The sequence below is a fragment of the Bufo gargarizans genome, chromosome 2 (genome assembly GCF_014858855.1).
Source record: "Bufo gargarizans isolate SCDJY-AF-19 chromosome 2, ASM1485885v1, whole genome shotgun sequence".
Lineage (NCBI taxonomy): Eukaryota > Metazoa > Chordata > Amphibia > Anura > Bufonidae > Bufo > Bufo gargarizans.
Window position 1 is genome coordinate 28,147,614 of NC_058081.1, and position 23,676 is coordinate 28,171,289.

At 44.1% G+C, this 23,676-nt stretch overlaps 1 protein-coding gene across 1 annotated transcript in view; it reads right to left on the reverse strand.

The window, feature by feature from the left end:
- LOC122929260 (chromaffin granule amine transporter-like) overlaps positions 1–23,676 on the reverse strand; it is a 297,828-nt gene that overhangs the window by 52,329 nt on the left and 221,823 nt on the right. Inside the window, exon 10 of the mRNA XM_044282777.1 lies at positions 7,508–7,603. Coding sequence (XP_044138712.1) covers positions 7,508–7,603 — 96 coding nt within the window. The remainder of the gene's footprint in view (positions 1–7,507; positions 7,604–23,676) is intronic.

Genomic DNA, 23,676 nt, shown 5'->3' on the forward strand with positions numbered 1-23,676 from the left:
TCTGATAACCATCGAAATGATCCCTCTTCCTCCTGTGCCACATACTCTTCCATCATCGCCCAAAGCATTTTTTAAAGGAGACATAGAAGTGATATAGTAACGCTGAGGACGGCATCATTGGCACTGGCCATGTTGGTGGAGTACTAGAAACAGCGCAACATGGCATACATGTCCCTCATGGAGGCCCACTCATTGGTGGTGAAGTGGTCCTGTTCCGCAGAGTGACTCACCCGTGCATGCTGCAGCTGAAACTCCATTATCACCTGCTGCTGCTTGCACATTCTCTCCAGCATGTGCAAGGTGGAGTTCCACCTTGTGGGTACATCGTATATGAGGCGGTGAGCGGGAAGGCCGAAGTTATGCTGCAGCGCAGACAAGCGAGCAGCAGCAGGGTGAGAACACAGAAAGCGCGCAGAGACGACCCGCTCTTTCTGAAGGACCTCTGACATATCGGGGTAATTTTTCAGGAACCTCTGCACCACCAAATTCAGCATATGCACCAGGCAAGGGATGTGCGCCACACCGGCTAGACAAAGAGCTGCTACGAGATTTCGCCCATTATTGCACACCACCAGGCCGGGCTTAGGGCTCAGGGGCACCAACCACTCATCGGTCTGTTGTTCCATGCCCGTCCATAGCTCCTGCGCGGTGTGGGGTTTTTCCCCCAAACAGATGAGTTTAAAAAAGCCTGCTGTTGTTTTCCCCTGGCTGTGCTGAAGTTAGTGGTGCAGGTTTTACGCTGACCGGATGAGGAGGCAGTTGAGGAGTCAGTGGAGGAGGAAGTGGAGTAGGAGGCAACAGGAGGTAACGAGAAACATCCTGCAATCCTCGGTGGTGGAAGGACATGCGTCAAACTGCTATCTGCCTCGGGCCCAGCTGCCACTGCATTTACCCAGTGTGCTGTTAGGGAGATATAACGTCACTGCCCGTGCTTAATAGTCCACGTATCGGTGATTATGTGGACCTTGCCACAGATGGTGTTGCGCAGTGTGCACCTCATTTTGTCTCCTACTTGGTTGTGCAGGGATGGCTCGAATGGAAAAGTTGTGGCAGCTGGGAGCCATGTACTGTGGGACAGCCACCGCCATAAGGTTTTTAAAAGTCTCCATCTCCACCAGATGGAATGACATCATTTCAAAGGCCAGGAATTTTGAAAAGCTGGCATTCAGGCCCAGGGATCGCTGGTGGGTAGGGGAGTACTTCCTCTTTCTCTCCAGTGTTTGGGAGATGGACAGCTGAAAGCTTCCATGGGACAGTGTGGAGATGCTTGGTGACAGTGACGGTGGTGGTGTTACTGCCACATCCTCTGTATGCAGGGTGACAGGTGCCACTGTAACGCCAGAGGGGGAGGAAGAGGCCAAAACCGCAGCAGAAGAGGGAGCAGGAGGAGCCTGAGATCTTTTGTGTTTTTTGGGGTGTGTATTCCACTGCAGCTCGTGCTTTGCATTTAGATGCCTGGTCATGCAGATGGTGCTTAGGTTTAGAACATTTATGCCTCGCTACAGGCTCCGATTGCACAGCGTGCAAACCACTCACGCCTTGTTGTCAGCACATTGTCTGAAGAACTGCCACGCCAGGGAACTCCTTGGAGCTAGCTTTGGTGTGTTCAGTCCCTGTGTGAGGTGGGCAGTAACAGGCATACTGGCTAGGGGACGGCCGCTACGCTTTTGCACCCTGCTTCCTATTTTGCTGTGCAGCTGGCGCTGTGTGATCACCACCTCTTCCTCCGAACTGCACACGTCACTCGCATGACCTTGATTCCATGTGGGGTCTAGGACCTCATCATCCTCCACATTATGTTCCACCCACACTTCACCCCTGCCCTCCTTGTCGGTCTGCACACTGCAGAAAGCCAGTTGGCACCTGTGTTTTGTCATCATCAGAGATGTGCTGCGCAGTGGTCCTCCCATGTCCACATCCTGAAACATAAGTGGTTGGGCATCAGTGCACTCAATCTTTCACTTCTGGGGCAGGGCTAGGTAGATGGCCAACGGAAACCCTGTCAGCAGAGTCATCAAAAAGCATAAGAGACTGCTGCATGACTTGGAGCTCAGACTGGTTGGCTGATTTGGAAGGAGGTGAGGTGAATGACAGATGCCCATGGGCTGCATGTGCCAACTCTGCACTTTCAGCAGGGGACCAGGTGGGAGACAATGTGAAGGAACTGGAGGCACTGTCAGCCACCCAATCTGCTACTACCTCTACTTGTTCTGGCCTCACCATTAGTACACCAGTATTCAGCCCTACAAAATAACGCTGAACGTTCTTTCACATACTGTACGTGAACCTGAGGAAGGTGTTTCATTTGGGCATGTAGCTGGCACAGATCGACCACGTCCTCTCCCTGCAACAGGAACTCCACCAACACCAGCAGCACCACGACCAGTGCAACATCCCTTATTTGACGCTCTCCTCGTTCTTTGAGGTCACCCACTGAACTAACAGGCAGATTAACTATATTAATTTCCCTGTCAAGTATGCAGTGCAGGTGTACCTCACACCAAAAATGGGTATCTGTCAAACAACAATCTAACAGATCGATTAACTATATTAATTTTTACTGTCATGGATGCAGTTCAGGTGTACCTCACACCAAAAATGGGTATATGTCACCCACCAAGCACCAAACTAACAGACGGATTAACTATATTAATTTCCCTGTCACATATGCAGTGCAGGTGTACCTCACACCAAAAAATGGGAATATGTCACCCACCGAACTAACAGACAGATTAACTATTATATTTTTGTGTCAGGGGTACAAAGATGGTGGATTTCACCCACAAAAAAAATCACTATAGGTCACCCACAGAATAAATAGCCAGATGACATTCATAACACTTTCCCTCACTTCAGCTGCCTGCTTCCTGTCCCTGCACTACTCAGAGCTGATGGGCGGTGCTACACGTGATCCAGCTTATATAGAGGCTGGGTTACATAATGTACTGGGCAATCACAGCCATGCCATTGCAACGCATGGCTGTGATGGCATCTCAGTGCTCAGAGCTTAAAAGCTTGTTGATTCAACAAGCTTTATTAAATGCCCGAACACTGAACCCAAACCCAAACTTTTGCTGCAAAGTTCGGGTCCGGGTCCCCAAACTCGCAAAGTTCCGTATGGACCTGAACTTTGCAGTTTGCTCAACACTAGCAGCATTCACTACATAGCCCTCATTAACCTCTATGTGGCCTGAAAGAGAAGATATAAGCAGTTATACTCCAAAGTAAAATTTCTACAACATTCCTGTAAAGTTCGGGTTCGTACCGAAATTTTCGATTTTTTTGACCCCCGGACCTGAACCCGAACATTTCAGTAAAAGTTCGGGTTCGAGTTCGGCGATTAATGGTGCTTTTTGTAAGGCTGCAGGGCAGCCAATCAACAAGCGTTTAACTCGTGTTTCCAGTCTCACCGAAAAATACGTTTTATCCGTCTGTTAGTTAGTTGGGCGTCGGCGGCCATTTTGTGCAAGTTCAGTGCACCAGCACTGCATATGTGCAAGGGACAATAATGTAATCCTGTTCTTTTAGTTCAGTGGGCAACATATACCCATTTTTTAAGTGCACTGCATATGTCCCTGGGGACGGGAAAATAATATGGGGAATCCGTCTGTGAGTACAATCCAAGTAAATCCATCTGTTTTATTCTGCGCCCTGCACTGAATTTGTGATAGTGAAAGAAAATCAGTTAAATCCATCAGTTTAATTGTGGGTGAAAAAATCATATGTTTTTTTTCCATAAAGCACCTTTGCGGCCTTTGCTGCATTTGTGACAGACCAATACAAGCGTTATATTCTGGTTTAAAAAAAAACACCCATTTTGTGCAAGATACTACATTTGGGCCTTTGCTGCTTTTCTGACAGTCCAATACAAGCGGTAATACTGCTGTTATATTCTGGTTTTAAAAAAACACCCATTTTGTGCAAGATAATACATGCCTCCCTTGACAAAGCGTAACATAGCGCGAAACAGCTGTAGCCTATCTATGCACCTGTGTTTCGTCCACGTCCACTAATAATATGTAACCGAGAAATAAACTGCAAATAGCAACTTCGTGACCAATGGTAAGTGCCGCGGTGCTTCTTTCTTAGGCCTCATGCACACGACCGTTGTGTGCATCCGTGGCCGTTGTGCCGTTTTCCTTTTTTTTTTCGCGGACCCATTGACTTTCAATGGGTCCGTGGAAAAAATCGAAAACTGCACCGTTTGGCAGCCGCATCCGTGATCCGTGCTTCCTGGCCGTGAAAAAAATATGACCTGACCTATTTTTTTCACGGCCGACGGTTCGCGGACCCATTCAAGTCAAAGGGTCCGTGAAAAATCATGGAAGCACACAAGATTGTCATCCGCGTCCGTGTCCGTGATCCGTGTCCGTTTTTTCCTATCATTTCAATTGCAAACTTGACTTAGATTTTTTTTTTCATTTTTCATGTCCGTGGATCCTCCAAAAATGAAGGAAGACCCACGGACGAAAAAACGGTCATGGATCACGGACCTACGGCCCCCGTTTTTGCGGACCTTAAAAAAAAACGGTCGTGTGCATGAGGCCTTATGCTATTAAAACCCAAAAATTGATACACTACAACACAGGGAAATACTTTTTTTTGGGGGGGGAGGTTTCAGACAAAAGATGCAGACAATAATCCGTCCCTAACAAACAAAATACTGTTACACTAAAAGACAGGCAAATACTTTTTTTTTTTTTTCACAGACAAAAGACGCAGACAATCCTAGCACACAAAAACCTAAAACACAGCAAAATAAAAATAAAAATTCACAGACTAAACAGACAGCATAAGGCTACACTATACTATATCTCTATCTAACCTACACTACACCCTGCACTAAACCCTATCACCTACACTATTAACTAACTAACCTACACTATCTTACACTAACTATCTGGATTATATACAGTACAGACCAAAAGTTTGGACACACCTTCTCATTCAAAGAGTTTTCTTTATTTTCATGACTATGAAAATTGTAGATTCACACTGAAGGCATTAAAACTATGAATTAACACATGTGGAATTATATACATAACAAAAAAGTGTGAAACAACTGAAAATATGTCATATTCTAAGTTCTTTAAAGTAGCCAGCTTTTGCTTTGATTACTGCTTTGCACATTCTTGGCATTCTCTTGATGAGCTTCAAGAGGTAGTCACCTGAATGGTTTTCACTTCACAGGTGTGCCCTGTCAGGTTTAATAAGTGGGATTTCTTGCCTTATAAATGGGGTTGGGACCATCAGTTGCGTTGTGGAGAAGTCAGGTGGATACACAGCTGATAGTCCTACTGAATAGACTGTTAGAATTTGTATTATGGCAAGAAAAAAGCAGCTAAGTAAGAGTGGCCATCATTACTTTTAGAAATTAAGGTCAGTCAGTCTGAAAAATTGGGAAAACTTTGAAAGTGTCCCCAAGTGCAGTGACAAAAACCATCAAGCGCTACAAAGAAACTGGCTCACATGCGGACCGCCCCAGGAAAAGAAGACCAAGAGTCACCTCTGCTGCGGAGGATAAGTTTATCCGAGTCACCAGCCTCAGAAATCGCAGGTTAACAGCAGCTCAGATTAGAGACCAGGTCAATGCCACACAGAGTTCTAGCAGCAGACACATCTTTAGAACAACAGTTAAGAGGAGACTGTGTGAATCAGGCCTCCATGATAGAATATCTGCTAGGAAACCACTGCTAAGGACAGGCAACAAGCAGAAGAGACTTGTTTGGGCTAAAGAACACAAGGAATGGACATTAGACCAGTGAAAATCTGTGCTTTGGTCTGATGAGTCCAAATTTGAGATCTTTGGTTCTAACCACCGTGTCTTTGTGCGACACAGAAAAGGTGAACGGATGGACTCTACATGCCTGGTTCCCACCGTGAAGCATGGAGGAGGAGGTGTGATGGTGTGGGGGTGCTTTGCTGGTGACACTGTTGGGGATTTATTCAAAATTGAAGGTATACTGAACCAGCATGGCTACCACAGAATCTTGCAGTGGCATGCTATTCCATCCGGTTTGCATTTAGTTGGACCATCATTTATTTTTCAACAGGACAATGATCCCAAACACACCTCCAGGCTGTGTAAGGGCTATTTGACCATGAAGGAGAGTGATGGGGTGCTGCGCCAGATGACCTGGCCTCCACAGTCACCAGACCTGAACCCAATCAAGATGGTTTGGGGTGAGCTGGACCGCAGAATGAAGGCAAAAGGGCCAACAAGTGCTAAGCATCTCTGGGAACTCCATCAAGACTGTTGGAAGACCATTTCAGGTGACTACCTCTAGAAGCTCATCAAGAGAATGCCAAGAGTGTGCAAAGCAGTAATCAAAGCAAAAGGTGGCTACTTTGAAGAACCTAGAATATGACATATTTTCAGTTGTTTCACACTTTTTTGTTATGTATATAATTCCACATGTGTTAATTCATAGTTTTGATGCCTTCAGTGTGAATCTACAATTTTCATAGTCATGAAAATAAAGAAAACTCTTTGAATGAGAAGGTGTGTCCAAACTTTTGGTCTGTACTGTATATGACTGAGCTAACTAACTAATGTACCTAACACCCTGCACTAGAACCTAATTAGCTAACCTATTCACTAACTAACATCTACACTATCTACCACTAAATATCTGGATTATATGAGGTATCAGAAGTATTATAAAACAGCAATTCAGCACAGCACAACTTGCACACTCCTCTCTCTCTCACAACTGCATGAAACAGCACAAAATGGCTGCCGGAAATTTTCTTATATAGTAAGGGGTAGACAACTTTCCTATTGGTTGCTAGGGATGTTGCTAAGCTATGACAGAGATATTGCAGCCTTCTCATTGGCCCACATGCAAGAAGGGAGGTTACTGATAAAAAAAATAATATCTAGAATATTCAAAATTACAAATATCCCTATATTCTAAATATTTGCGAATCCTCTAAGTGCGGATATTCGCGATTAATATTCGCGATTTGAATATTCACACTCCACACTACCTAGCAGTGAGGCGGTGATATTACCGGAACTGATGGGCTTCCTTCAGCGCTGCCCAGGCTAGGGCAGCGCTAAAGCCAGTGATTAGTACCGGTGACATCACAGGCAACACGGAGGCAGAAGCCTCCAACTAGCAATGAAAAATGTAAAAAAAAAAAAGGCCCTTGCCCTACGCAAGGGATGCCCAACCTGCGGCCCTCCAGCTGTTGTAAAACTACAACTACCACAATGCCCTTCTGTAGACTGATAGCTGTAGGCTGTCCAGGCATGCTGTGAATTGTAGTTTTACAACATCTGGAGGGCCACAGGTTGGGCATCTCTGCTCTACGCGATACAGGGAGAGCATCGGAGCTCATGTCAGAGCTGTGTGAAAAAGGGGATGCCTTTAAGGCATTGAGATCTACTCAGGACCTGTCAGAGATATACCAGTATATTCTACTGGTTGCCAACATATAAAGTGTCTTTATAGTCTTATACAGTGTTATGATGTGCAAGGAATCAGTTTGGCATCCCATGTACCTAATTGCCAGGTGGGTGAGCACATAGTTTGTATCATCCATATGGGAAGGGTGGGTTCCACAACTCCAAAAGACATGGAAGTAATGGAAAGAGACCCTAGGAAAAAACAGTAGAATAGTTAATAGTAACACAGTTAATAAGGTTGAAAAAGATATAAATCTATTAAGTTCAATCAAAATGTAAGCACAGGGTTTCCATCCTCTGATATACATACCCCAGTGTACCAACAGATTGTCACCACCAGATCTTTGAGAAGTTCTGATAGACGTTCTTCGGTACCTCCTGCATGATCTTCTTTTGTTTTGCTTTCATTTTGACATCTCTCTTCCCTCTCCCAGCTGTCATCTATTAGCAGTGATTGCCTCCCTATATATCTCCTCCCCATACTGCCTCACCTTGCGGTTTATATTACATCCTGGATTGTGTTCTCTGCTAGAAGTTGCTACAGCTGGGTTTTTAGATAAGTCTATTTCTGTATTTGTTGTTTTCCTGTTGGCTTGGTTCTAGGTGACCCTGACTCCCTCCGTATTAAGTGCAGGGAGCTGGTGGTCGTGTCCCCTCACTATTATAGGGTTTGCAGGTGTCATTCAGTCTAGGTACATGGACATGCAACCTTCTATCACTGAGATCTTTGCATGGGCTGAGAAGACAGGGAGAGCTTCAGGGCTTTAATAGGGGTCACCCTTTTGTTCCTTAGTTTTGGATCCAGCCAGTTGGATCCCTTTTGGTAACTTCTTGTTTTCTGTTACACCATCCGTGACACAGATTTTGGCCATAGACCCTACAGGGAGATTTGCCAGTAGGCCGATGCCTAGGAGGGCCAGCCAAGTCTTCCTCATGGCCGCCAGCCAGGTTTATAATGATCTAATTCTCTCTTACACATTTGGCCAGCAGCCGCTGGTGCCCTCCTGAATTCAACTGTATCAACATCCTCAGAACAGCTATACAGTTGAATACTGTGGCGCAGGTGGCAGTATTTTGTGCTGCACTGGGGTATTTGGTCCAGCTGGGGTGGTATATTGTTCTGCACTATGGTATTGGTGGCCCTGCCTACTTCTGTTGTCCCTGTCTAATTATGTTGCCCCGCTTTCTGTCAATTTGGACCTGCCTGAAACATGGGGCCACTTTTACCTTTATTTCCAGGGCCACTTTTAGTCCCCAGTCCGCCCCTGTCAGCTGTTTATCTTTGCTATACACTAAATATGGAATAGCCGGTAATTAGTGTTGCGCGAGCAGCGGCACATCGCGGAGTTCGGCCGAACACCACAATTACTTGAGCGCGATGCTCGAGTCAGTGTATTTAAATCTAATTTAGCCTCTATTTCTTTGCAGAAAATCGCTGTACAGTGAGGGAATCCCTCAGTTGGAGTCCATGGCAAAGGAGTCCCTGCTTTGACTCGATATATAGTTATGTCCATATATGGAGTCAGTCCTTGGGGACACCCCAGTGTATTCAAATTAAATTTAACCTTTATTTCAGAAAAGTTTCTGCCAGGATTCGAAATCACGACCTTCTGTGTTAGAAGCAAGGCACTTAACCACTCATCTATAATAGCTGCATAGCCAGTTGCGTTAAATTAAATATGAGACTTCTACTGTACTTCTACTGAGACCTATATAGTAGCAGTCTCATATATATATATATATATATATATATATATTTTGTGACTGGCTATGCAGCTATATTGTGTAGTGGTTAAAGCTGTGGGCTATGATGCAGAAGCTATGAATTCAGATCCCGTCACAAACTTGTTCAGAAATAGGGGCTAAATTAAATGTATATATTTTATATATTTTTTTGTAATTGTGAAAAATGTGTGGCACAAAATAAATGTGTAATTACAATATATATATATATATATATATAGCAAAGAAAATCCGCAGCACTCCTTAAAGTATAAAAAATGTGTAGTTTTATTCACACATGTCAAAATAAGACATGTGTGAATAAAACTACACATTTTTTATACTTCAAGGAGTGCTGCGGATTTTCTTTGCTGCTTAAGTCCTGAATCGAGGGACCACCGCGGGCACCTCACAGCTACAGCTGTATATCAAAAGGAGTGCTGCCTGACTTTTTCTATGAATATATATATATATATATATATATATATATATATACATATATACTGTATACAGTGGGATGCGAAAGTTTGGGCAACCTTGTTAATCGTCATGATTTTCCTGTATAAATCGTTGGTTGTTACGATAAAAAATGACAGTTAAATATATCATATAGGAGACACACACAGTGATATTTGAGAAGTGAAATGAAGTTTATTGGATTTACAGAAAGTGTGCTACAATTGTTTAAACAAAATTAGGCAGGTGCATAAATTTGGGCACTGTTGTCATTTTATTGATTTCAAAACCTTTAGAACTAATTATTGGAACTCAAATTGGCTTGGTAAGCTCAGTGACCCCTGACCTACATACACAGGTGAATCCAATTATGAGAAAGAGTATTTAAGGGGGTCAATTGTAAGTTTCCCTCCTCTTCAAATTTTCTCTGCAGAGTAGCAACATGGGGGTCTCAAAACAACTCTCAAATGACCTGAAGACAAAGATTGTTCACCATCATGGTGTAGGGGAAGGATACAGAAAGTTGTCTCAGAGATTTCAGCTGTCTGTTTCCACAGTTAGGAACATATTGAGGAAATGGAAATATCTTGGCAAAAGACGACTTTTCCCATTTATTTATACAAAGTTGGCATTTGACCAAGATATTTATCTCACCCAGCATGGGTATATGTAAAATGACACCCCAAAACACATTCCCCAACTTCTCATGAGTACGGCGATACCACATGTGTGACACTTTTTTGCAGCGAAGGTGGGCAAAGGGGCACACATTCCAAAGAGCACCTTTCAGATTTCACAGGCCATTTTTTACACATTTTGATTGCAAACTACTTCTCACGTATATGGGCCCCTAAAATGCCAGGGCAATATAACTACCCCACAAGTGACCCCATTTTGGAAATAAGACACCCCAAGGTATTCCGTGAGGGGCATGGCGAGTTCCTAGAATTTTTTATTTTTTGTCGCAATCAAAATCTGTAAAAAATGACCGGTGAAATCCGAAAGGTGCTCTTTGGAATGTGTGCCCCTTTGCCCACCTAGGCTGCAATAAAGTGTCACACATCTGGTATCGCCGTACTCAGGAGAAGTTGGGGAATGTGTTTTGGGGTGTCATTTTACATATACCCATGCTGGGTGAGAGAAATATCTCGGCAAAAGACAACTTTTCCCATTTTTTTATACAAAGTTGGCAATTGACCAAGATATTTCTCTCACCCAGCATGGGTATATGTAAAATGACACCCCAAAACACATTCCCCAACTTCTCCTGAGTATGGCGATACCACATGTGTGAAACTTTTATGCAGCCTAGATGCGCAAAGGTGCCCAAATTCCTTTTAGGAGGGCATTTTTAGACATTTGGATCCCAGACTTCTTCTCACGCTTTAGGGCCCCTAAAAAGCCAGGGCAGTATAAATACCCCACATGTGACCCCACTTTGTAAAGAAGACACCCCAAGGTATTCAATGAGGGGCCTGGCGAGTTCATAGAAATTTTTTTTTTTGGGCATAAGTTAGCGGAAATTGATTTTTATTTTTATTTTTCTCACAAAGTGTCACTTTCCGCTAACTTGGGACAAAAATTTCAATCTTTCATGGACTCAATATGCCCCTCAGCGAATACCTTGGGGTGTCTTCTTTCCAAAATGGGGTCATTTGTGGGGTGTTTTTACTGCCCTGGCATTTGAGGGTCTCCGCAATCATTACATGTATGGCCAGCATTAGGAGTTTCTGCTATTCTCCTTATATTGAGCATACAGGTAATGAGATTTTTTTTTTCCGTTCAGCCTCTGGGCTGAAATAAAAAAATGAACGGCACAGATTTCTTCATTCGCAAAATCTCTGCCAAAAAAAAAAGGAGGGGAAAGGCGTCTGCCAGGACATAGGAGCTCCGCCCAACATCCATACCCACTTAGCTAGTATGCCCTGGCAAACCAGATTTCTCCATTCACATCAATCGATGTGGATAAATAAATCATTGCCTGGATTTTTTTATTTTATTTTTTATATACAAAGTGTTTGCCAAAGCATATGAACACCGCCACCTCCTCAGCTCATATGCCTCGGCAAACGTATCTTTTACTGCAGAGGAGAATTCTCGTCTTGCAGCGCCGCATACACAGACTTGTGTGTAATCTGACAGCAGCGCAATGCTTCTGTCAGAATGCACATCAGTGCTGCAGCTAGTCGATCGGTTGGTCCACCTGGAAGGTAAAAAAAACAAAAACAAAAAAGAAAAAACCAGGCCGCCACGCAATCATTTTATTAACTTTATAATAACTTTCGAACAGAACATATAAACTTAAACTTTTTGAACTGAACGTTAATCTTTTTGCTTACTGGGGATTTTTTTTGTTTTTGTTTTTTACCTTTATAGGACAAACCTCTCCTTCCCCATGGGACAATGTGCAAAGCGCAAATCGCCCAAAGATGTGGCGAAGTGCGTTATGCACTTTGTCCCATGTGAAGGTTATAGTCGTGGACTGAGAGGGGCTTTTCAATGACACGGGTTGCTCGCTCAATTTGTATTGTCGTGTCTGCGTGAATGGAGGAGAGCATGTAAACGTCACGCTTGTCTCTCCATTTCACCGCAAGCAGTTCTTCGTTACACAAGGCAGCCCTCTCCCCCTTGCAAGACGGGTGGTAACGAGCCGTTGGGGAATGGCCGCGCGACTAGTTCGCGCGGTGCCACAGCAGCCAATCTGTTCTAGAAACAAATGCCTGAAGAGGGCCACACTTGTGTAGAAATTGTCCACATAAAGATGGTACCCCTTGCCAAATAAGGGTGACACCAAGTCCCAGACTGTCTTCCCACTGCTTCCCAGGTAGTCAGGGCAACCGACCGGCTCCAGGGTCTGATCTTTTCCCTCATAGATCCGAAATTTGTGGGTATAGCCTGTGGCCCTTTCACAGAGCTTATACAATTTGACCCCATACCGGGCGCGCTTGCTTGGGATGTATTGTTTGAAGCCAAGGCGCCCGGTAAAATGTATTAGGGACTCGTCTACGCAGATGTTTTGCTCTGGGGTATACAAATCTGCAAATTTCAGGTTGAAGTGGTCTATGAGGGGCCGAATTTTGTGGAGCCGGTCAAAAGCTGGGTGGCCTCTGGGACGGGAGGTGGTGTTGTCGCTAAAGTGCAAGAAACGCAGGATGGCCTCAAATCGTGCCCTGGACATGGCAGCAGAGAACATGGGCATGTGATGAATTGGGTTCGTGGACCAATATGACCGCAATTCATGCTTTTTGGTTAGACCCATGTTGAGGAGAAGGCCCAGAAAAGTTTTAATTTCGGAAACTTGGACTGGTTTCCACCGGAAAGGCTGGGCATAATAGCTTCCCGGGTTGGCGGTTATAAATTGTGTGGCATACCGGTTTGTTTCTGCCACGACTATGTCCAAGAGCTCCGCAGTCAAGAACAGCTCAAAAAATCCCAGGGCCGAACCGATCTGAGCTGTCTCAACCCGAACTCCAGACTGGGCGGTGAAAGGGGGAACTACTGGTGCGGCTGAAGTTGGGGACTGCCAATCAGGATTTGCCAGCATCTCAGGGATTCTAGGGGGTCTACGGGCCTGTCTGTGCGGTGGCTGCGACAGGGTAACTACTGCACGTGCCACCGTACCAGCTTCAACTGCCCTTCTGGTGCTCGCCACTTCACCATGTTGTACGGCAGTGCTGCTACTAGGTCCAGGGAGGGCTGCGCTGCTGGTGTATGCCTCACCACGTAATCCGACAGCGCCAGCCCCACTCTGCTGCCCTTGAAGCGGATCCTGCGCAACCTGTGGTCTAGCGACATGGGGCCGGGTACGCCTGGTGCTATCAGGGACCTCAACCTCCTCGTCCGAACTTTGGGTCAGACTGCCACTGCTTTCTACAGGTTCATATTCTGACCCGCTGGATTCGTCAGATGAGGGTTCCCATTCCTCATCCGACTGGGTCAGAAGCCTGTAGGCCTCTTCAGAAGAATACCCCTTGTTTGACATTTGGGCAACTAAATTTAGGGGTATTCCCTGAGACTACCCAAGAAAAAAAGCAAGCCTGTCTTACAAATGGGAGGCTAGCGAAGTACCGGAGGCCGCTGCGGTTGATAAAAAATATCAAAACAGATTTTTTTATCGCCGCAGCGCGTGTAAAGTGGATGTGCAGTGATCAAAAAAATATTTTTTTTGTCACTGCGGCGGGGCGGGCGTGGGTGAATGCACGTGTGGGTGACCGATCAGGCCTGATCGGGCAAACACTGCATTTTGGGTGGAGTGCGAGCTAAGGTGACACTAATACTATTATAGATCTGACTGTGATCAGTTTTGATCACTTACAGATACTATAAAAGTACAAATGCTAATTAGTGATACGCTAATCAGCGAATCAGTGACTGCGGTGCGGTGGGCTGGGCGCTAACCGATTGCTAAACTACCTAACCAAGGGGTCTAAACTATCCTAAAACCTAACAGTCAATACCAGTGAAAAAAAAAAGTGGCAGTTTACACTGATCACTTTTTTCCTTTCACTAGTGATTGACAGGGGCGATCAAGGGGTGTTCAAAGGGTTAATTGGGGTGCAGGGGGGTGATCTGGGGCTAAAGTGTAGTGTTTGGTGTACTCACTGTGTAAGCCTGCTCCTCTGCTGGAACCAACCGACCAAAAGGACCAGCAGAGGAGCAGGGAAGCCATTTAACATATCATATTTACTAATATGATGTGTTAGATGGCTTCTGATTGGATTTTTTTAAAATCATTAGCTTGCCAGCCACGATCATTGGCTGGCAAGCTGATGACGTGACCCCCTCGAACAAATGCCGGCCCGCGATGCGCATGTGCGGGCCGGCTAATCGCGTCATCTCGCGTCTCGCGAGATGACGCATCCGCGCGTGACTCTGCCTGCAGCTACCGCCTCCGGACCGCGATCCTGCGTTAGGCGGTCCGGAGGCGGTTAAAGAGAGCTGTCCATGCTCGGAAGCCATCAAACCTGAATGAACTAAAGATGTTTTGTAAAGAGGAATGGTCCAAAATACCTTCAACCAGAATCCAGACTCTCATTGGAACCTACAGGAAGCGTTTAGAGGCTGTAATTTCTGCAAAAGGAGGATCTACTAAATATTGATTTCATTTCTTTTTTGTGGTGCCCAAATTTATGCACCTGCCTAATTTTGTTTAAACAATTAAAGCACACTTTCTGTAAATCCAATAAACTTCATTTCACTTCTCAAATATCACTGTGTGTGTCTCCTATATGATATATTTAACTGACATTTTTTATCGTAACAACCAACGATTTATACAGGAAAATCAGTTGCCCTAATTTTCGCATCCCACTGTATATAAAATCATACTTCTGATATACAGTACAGACCAAAAGTTTGGACACACCTCATTCAAAGAGTTTTCTTTATTTTCATGACTATGAAAATTGTAGATTCACACTGAAGGCATTAAAACTATGAATTAACACATGTGGAATTATATACATAACAAAAAAGTGCGAAACAACTGAAAATATGTCATATTCTAGGTTCTTCAAAGTAGCCACCTTTTGCTTTGATTACTGCTTTGCACACTCTTGGCATTCTCTTGATGAGCTTCAAGAGGTAGTCACCTGAAATGGTTTTCACTTCACAGGTGTGCCCTGTCAGGTTTAATAGGTGGGATTTCTTGCCTTATAAATGGGGTTGGGACCATCAGTTGCGTTGTGGAAAAGTCAGGTGGATACAAAGCTTATAGTCCAACTGAATAGACTGTTAGAATTTGTATTATGGCAAGAAAAAGCAGCTAAGTAAAGAAAAACAAGTGGCCATCATTACTTTAAGAAATGAAGGTCAGTCAGTCCGAAAAATTGGGAAAACTTTGAAAGTGTCCCCAAGTGCAGTCACAAAAACCATCAAGCGCTACAAAGAAACTGGCTCACATGCGGACCGCCCCAGGAAAGGAAGACCAAGAGTCACCTCTGCTGCGGAGGATAAGTTCATCCGAGTCACCAGCCTCAGAAATCGCAGGTTAACAGCAGCTCAGATTAGAGACCAGGTCAATGCCACACAGAGTTCTAGCAGCAGACACATCTCTAGAACAACTGTTAAGAGGAGACTGTGTGAATTAGAGGGTTCAAATACTTATTTCACTCAATGAAATGCAAATCAGTTGCTATCTTTTATTTAAAGTTATTTTTTCGATTTTCCTTTTGATGTGCTATCTGCCACTGTTACAATAAACCTACCATTGAAATGATACTGTTCTGAGACTTTTCATTTCTTTGTCATTGGACAAACTTACAAAATCAGTGAGGGGTCAAATAATTATTTCCTCCACTGTATCAAACTGTGGACATGCTATACTAACTCTGAACCTACTGCATACTATATACTAAACTGAGGACATGCTATATACTAACCTTGCACCTATGGCATACTATATACTAAACTGAGGACATGCTATATACTAACCTTGAACCTATGGCATACTATATACTAAACTGAGGACATGCTATATACTAACCTTGCACCTATGGCATACTATATACTAAACTGAGGACATGCTATATACTAACCTTGAACCTATGGCATACTATATACTAAACTGAGGACATGCTATATACTAACTCTGAAGCTATCGCATACTAGATGCTAACTCTGAACGTTGCACAAGCTTATACTAACTCGTGACTCCTGTAATTCTGAGAGTCCCTCCTTACCATCAGTAAAACTAATTAGATGGATAGCGGTAAATGATTTTGTTACCCCAAACTCTCCGCCTAAGACTGAGAGTGACGCCTGGGGTACATCCTGAGTAACCGCGAATCCCACAGCCAAACACAAGGGTGGTGGGATAATAGTGGATGTCCATTGCTTCCGCAGTTCAGATCCTAACTGATCAACTAGGTGCGTTACAGGGGGTGCTTTGCTGGTGACACTGTTGGGGATTTATTCAAAATTGAAGGCATACTGAACCAGCATGGCTACCACAGCATCTTGCAGCGGCATGCTATTCCATCAGGTTTGCGTTTAGTTGGATCATCATTTATTTTTCAACAGGACAGTGACCCCAAACACACCTCCAGGCTGTGTAAGGGCTATTTGACCATGAAGGAGAGTGATGGGGTGCTGCGCCAGATGACCTGGCCTCCACAGTCACCGGACCTGAACCCAATCGAGATGGTTTCGGGTGAGCTGGACCGCAGAGTGAAGGCAAAAGGGCCAACTAGTGCTAAGCATCTCTGGGAACTCCTTCAAGACTGTTGGAAGACCATTTCAGGTGACTACCTCTTGAAGCTCATCAAGAGAATGCCAAGAGTGTGCAAAGCAGTAATCAAAGCAAAAGGTGGCTACTTTGAAGAACCTAGAATATGATATATTTTCAGTTGTTTCGCACTTTTTTGTTATGTATATAATTCCACATGTGTTAATTCATAGTTTTGATGCCTTCAGTGTGAATCTACAATTTTCATAGTCATGAAAATAAAGAAAACTCTTTGAACTAGAAGGTGTGTCCAAACTTTTGGTCTGTACTGTACAGGTCCTTCTAAAAAAAATAGCATATTGTGATAAAGTTCCTTATTTTCTATATTGTACTGATAAACAATAGACTTTCACATATTTTAGATTCATTACATACCAACTGAAGTAGTTCAAGCCTTTTATTGTTTTAATATTGATGATTTTGGCATACAGCTCATGAAAACCCAAAAACCTATCTAAAAAAATTTGCATATCATGAAAAGGTTCTTTAAATGAGCTATTAACCTAATCATCTGAATCAACTAACTCTAAACACCTGCAAAAGATTCCTGAGGCTTTTAAAAACTCGCAGCCTGGTTCATTACTCAAAACCGCAATCATGGGTAAGACTGCCGACCTGACTTCTGTCCAGAAGGCCATCATTGACACCCTCAAGCAAGAGGGTAAGACACAGAAAGAAATTTCTGAACGAATAGGCTGTTCCCAGAGTGCTGTATCAAGGCACCTCAGTGGGAAGTCTTTGGGAAGGAAAAAGTGTGGCAGAAAACGCTGCACAACGAGAAGAGGTGACCGGACCCTGAGGAAGATTATGGAGAAGGACCGGTTCCAGACCTTGGGGGACCTGCTGAATCAGTGGACTGAGTCTGGAGTAGAAACATCCAGAGACACCGTGTACAGGCGTGTGCAGGAAATGGGCTACAGGTGCCGCATTCCCCAGGTCAAGCCACTTTTCAACCAGAAACGGCGGCAGAAGCGCCTGACCTGGGCTACAGAGAAGCAGCACTGGACTGTTGCTCAGTGGAACAAAGTACTTGTTTTGGATGAAAGCAAATTTTGCATGTCATTCGGAAATCAAGGTGCCAGAGTCTGGAGGAAGACTGGGGAGAGGGAAATGCCAAAATGCCTGAAGTCCAGTGTCAAGTACCCACAGTCAGTGATGGTCTGGGGTGCAATGTCAGCTGCTGGTGTTGGTCCACTGTGTTTTATCAAGGGCAGGGTCAACGCAGCTAGCTATCAGGAGATTTTGGAGCACTTTATGCTTTCATCTGCTGAAAAGCTTTATGGAGATGAAGATTTAATTTTTCAGTACGACCTGGCACCTGCTCACAGTGCCAAAACCACTGGTAAATGGTTTACTGACCATGGTATTACTGTGCTCAATTGGCCTGCCAACTCTCCTGACCTGAACCCCATAGAGAATCTGTGGGATATTGGGAAGAGAAAGTTGAGAGACGCAAGACCCAACATTCTGGATGAGCTTAAGGCCGCTATCGAAGCATCCTGGGCCTCCATAACACCTCAGCAGTGCCACAGGCTGATTGCCTCCATGCCACGCCGCATTGAAGCAGTCATTTCTGCAAAAGGATTCCCGACCAAGTATTGAGTGCATAACTGAACATAATTATTTGAAGGTTGACTTTTTTTGTATTAAAAACACTTTTCTTTTATTGGTCCGATGAAATATGCTAATTTTTTTCGATAGGACTTTTGGGTTTTCATGAGCTGTATGCCAAAATCATCATTAAAACAATAAAAGGCTTGAACTACTTCAGTTGTGTGTAATGAATCTAAAATATATGAAAGTCTAATGTTTATCAGTACATTACAGAAAATAATGAACTTTATCACAATATGCTAATTTTTTGAGAAGGACCTGTATATGAATGCATAATATGCGGGAAACTACTACTGATGTTTTAGACATAATATATTATAATATATTATAATATATTATATATTCTAAATATATAATAATATGTGTAAATATATTATGGCTTATATATATATACAGTTGCAAGAAAAAGTATGTGAACCCTTTGAAATGATATGGATTTCTGCACAAATTGGTCATAAAATGCGATCTGATCTTCATCTAAGTCACAACAATAGACAATCACAGTCTGCTTAAACTAATAACACACAAATAATTTAATGTTACCATGTTTTTATTGAACACACCATGTAAACATTCACAGTGCAGGTGGAAAAAGTATGTGAACCCTTGGATTTAATAACTGGTTGAACCTTCTTTGGCAACTAAACGTTTCCTGCAGTTGCAGATCAGACGTGCACAACGGTCAGGAGTAATTCTTGACCATTCCTCTTTACAGAACTGTTTCAGTTCAGCAATATTCTTGGGATGTCTGGTGTGAATTGCTTTCTTGAGGTCATGCCACAGCATCTCAATCGGGTTGAGGTCAGGACTCTGACTGGGCCACTCCAGAAGGCGTATTTTCTTCTGTTTAAGCCATTCTGTTGTTGATTTACTTCTATGCTTCGGGTCATTGTCCTGTTGCAACACCCATCTTCTGTTGAGCTTCAGCTGGTGGACAGATGGCCTTAAGTTATCCTGCAAAATGTCTTGATAAACTTGGGAATTCATTTTTCCTTTGATGATAGCAATCCGTCCAGGCCCTGACATAGCAAAGCAGCCCCAAACCATGATGCCCCACCACCATACTTCACAGTTGGGATGAGGTTTTGATGTTGGTGTGCTGTGCCTCTTTTTATCCACACATAGTGTTGTGTGTTTCTTCCAAACAACTCAACTTTGGTTTCTTCTGTCCACAGAATATTTTGCCAGTACTGCTGTGGAACATCCAGGTGCTCTTGTGCAAACTGTAAATGTGCAGCAATGTTTTTTTTGGACAGCATTGGCTTCCTCTGTGGTATCCTCCCATGAAATCCATTCTTGTTTAGTGTTTTACGTATCGTAGATTCGCTAACAGGGACGTTAACATATGCCAGAGACTTTTGTAAGTCTTTAGCTGACACTCTAGGATTCTTCTTCACCTCATTGAGCAATCTGCGCTGTGCTCTTGTAGTCATCTTTACAGGACGGCCACTTCTAGGGAGAGTAGCAGCAGTGCTAAACTTTCTCCATTTATAGACAATTTTTCTTACCATGGACTGATGAACAGTAAGGCTTTTGGAGATACTTTTAGAACCCTTTCCAGCTTTATGCAAGTCAACAATTCTTAAACGTAGTTCTTCTGAGAGCTCTTTTGTGCGAGGCATCATTCACATCAGGCAATGCTTCTTGTGAAAATCAAACCCAGAACTAGGGCAGGGCAGCTGTAACCAACACCTCCAATCTCATCTCATTGATTGGACTCCAGTTGGCTGACACCTCACTCCTATTAGCTTTCAGGGATGTCATTAATCTAGGGGTTCACATACTTTTTCCACCTGCACTGTGAATGTTTACATGGTGTGTTCAATAAAAACATGGTAACATTGAATTCTTTGTGTGTTATTAGTTTAAGCAGACTGTGATTGTCTGGTGTTGTGATTTAGATGAAGATCAGATCACATTTTATGACCAATTTGTGCAGAAATCCATATCATTCCAAAGGGTTCACATACTTTTTCTTGAAACTGTATATATATATATATATATATATATATATATGTATATATATATATATATGTTTAAATTAAGTTTAGCCTCTATTTCTGAAAAAGTTTGTGATGGGATTCGAACTCACAGCTTCTGCATCATAGTCCAGAACCACTACACTATATAGCTGCATAGCCAGTCACTTAAAAAAATATATATATGAGACTTCTATTGTATAGGTCTCAGTAGAAGTAGAATACAGTAACAGTCTCATATATTTTTTTTTTTAAACTGGCTATGCAGCTATTATAGCTGAGTGGTTAAGTGCCTTGCCTTTAATACCGAAGGTCGTGAGTTCAAATCCCAGCAGAAACTTTTCTGAAATACAGGTTAAATTTGATTTAAATACACTGGGGTGTCCCCAAGCACTGACTCCATATATGGATATAGATATATATGGAGTCAGAGCAGGGACTCCTAAGCGGAACTAGAGTCCCGACACCCTCCCCTCTTCAAAGTAGGGGTTGCCTGGGGTTCTACATTGACTCCCCTTGTGCTCGGGTGCTCGGTAGAGATGTCGCGAACATAAAATTTCGCGAACGGCGAACGCGAATTTTCACAAATGTTCGCGAACGGGCAAACCGCCATTGACTTCAATGGGCAGGCGAATTTTAAAATCCACAGGGACTCTTTCTGGCCACAATAGTGATGGAAAAGTTGTTTCAAGGGGACTAACACCTGGACTGTGGCATGCCGGAGGGGGATCCATGGCAAAATTATGTAGTTGATTCAGAGTCGGGTTTTAATCCATTAAAGGGCATAAATCACCTAACATTCCTAAATTGTTTGGAATAACGTGCTTTAAAACATCAGGTATGATGTTGTATCGATCAGGTAGTGTAACGGTTACGCCCGCTTCACAGTGACAGACCAAACTCCCTGTTTAACGCACCGCAAACAACCGCAAACAGTCCATTTGCACAACCGCAAACTCCCCATTTGCACAAGGTTGGATACCAAGCTAGCCATGTCCTGTTCCTTGTCCTCACTGATGTCATTGAAGGTCTCTTCCTCCACCCAGCCACGTACAACACCAAGGGTCCCCGAAAGGTGACAACAAGCCCCCTGGGACGCCTGCTGTGTTTGGTCTTCCACCTCCTCAAAGCCACCTTCCTCCTCTGACTCCTCTTCTTCAGACTCCTCTCTCTGCGTTGCCTCTCTCTGTGTTATTATAAGTTGTGTTAAGTAGTACTATTCCTATTAGTTTAATCCCTGTTACGTCCCCTATCAGGGGACATGTATATGGCATCGATTTTAGGAACCGGGAGATGGAAAAAGATGCTTGGTCGGTCCTCCTACTTCAAATTTGGGGCACTGCGCGTGCGCCGTGTAATGTACTGTGCAATCCCAATATGTGTGGTGTGTTAAGTAGTACTATTCCTATCAGTTTAATCCCTGTTACGTCCCCTATCAGGGGACGTGTATGGATTTTAGACAACCACAAAGAGTTGTCAATAGTTGACACACTCATGACATAAATTGTATTCCTCTATGCGTCAATCTTGGTTTACTGATGACTGTGCTCGTGCGCACGTTTGGGAGATTGCAGGCGATGGGGGTTTTTCAAAGCCTATGGTCGTGCTGAGGTAGTTCAGTGACAGTTAAGTGACCCAGAAAACAGTGATTCTGCAGTGTGGGCCCATTGTTGGCCTAGTAGGCTTTAATGATCACCTTAGATGATCACAAAGAAAATTAATGTTTTTTCTATGCAAAATTATCCAGCCGATAGCTTTTGGTCTGTTCACAATGAAGCAACGACCTTATCATCTGGGGTGTGCCAACATTGCCATTGCCAAGACACTCATAGAGGTGGTCGCTTCTTTGTGATACTCAAGCCCCTTCACCACAACAAGGTAACGATCACAAAGGGGAATTGACACATGTATCTGCCTTTTTTTGTGTTTGGTTTTTGAAGCCACAGTGCAGCACCAGAGGCCAGAAAAATTAGGCATGTACATATGCCTGAAAAACTAGGTTGTAGCAGCGGCCAGAAAAATTGATGTTTCCCAGGCAGAAAGTGCCCTAAAACATTGCAGCTTGAACCCTAGTTGGTGGCAGATAAGTCACGCAAGTCATCCGGCATTCAAAGATAAAATACAGCAGCGTGTGGACCATTTTTAGCCCAAGGCAGCTCATCTCAGTCATCAGGCCTTTTTTAGTCGAATGTATCGCCCACTGTCAGTCCCTTCGGGACCCATCCCTCATTCATCTTAATAAAGGTGAGGTAATCTAGACTTTTTTGACCTAGGCGACTTCTCTTCTCAGTGAAAATACCTCTTGCTGCACTGAAGGTCCTTTCTGACAGGACACTTGAAGCGGGGCAGGCCAGAAGTTCTATCGCAAATTGGGATAGCTCAGGCCACAGGTCAAGCCTGCACACCCAGTAGTCAAGGGGTTCATCGCTCCTCAGAGTGTCGATATCTGCAGTTAAGGCGAGGTAGTCTGCTACCTGTCGGTCGAGTCGTTCTCTGAGGGTGGACCCAGTAGGGCTGTGGCGATGCGTAGGACTTAAAAAGCTCTGCATGTCCTCCATCAACAACACGTCTGTAAAGCGTCCGGTCCTTGCCAGCGTGGTCGTGGTAGGAGGAGGATTACTTTCACCTCTTTCCCTGTTAGATTCCCGATGTGCTGTGACATCACCCTTATACGCTGTGTGAAGCATACTTTTTAATTTATTTTGGAACTGCTGCATCCTTTCCGACTTTCGGTAATTCGGTAACATTTCAGGCACTTTCTGCTTATACCGGGGGTCTAGAAGCGTGGAAACACCCAGTACAGGTCGTTCTCCTTCAGCCTTTTTATACGAGGGTCCCTCAACAGGCACGACAGCATGAAAGACCCCATTTGCACAAGGTTGGATGCCGAGCTCCTCATGTCCCGTTCCTCGTCCTCACTGATCTCACTGAAGGTCTGTTCTTCCCCCCAGCCACGTACAACACCATGGGTACCAGATAGGTGACAACGAGCACCCTGGGATGCCTGCTGTGGTTGGTCTTCCTCCTCCTCAAAGCCACATTCCCCCTCTGACTCCTCTTCCTCAGACTCCTCTTCCAGCGTTGCCGCAGGTCCAGCAAGCGATGCTGATAAGGCTGTTTCTGGTGGTGATGATGGTGACCATAACTCTTCCTCTTCACGCTCATCTACGGCCGGATCCAGCACTCTTCGCAGGGCACGCTCCAGGAAGAAAACAAATGGGATGATGTCGATGATGGTGCCTTCGGTGCAACTGACTAGGTTTGTCACC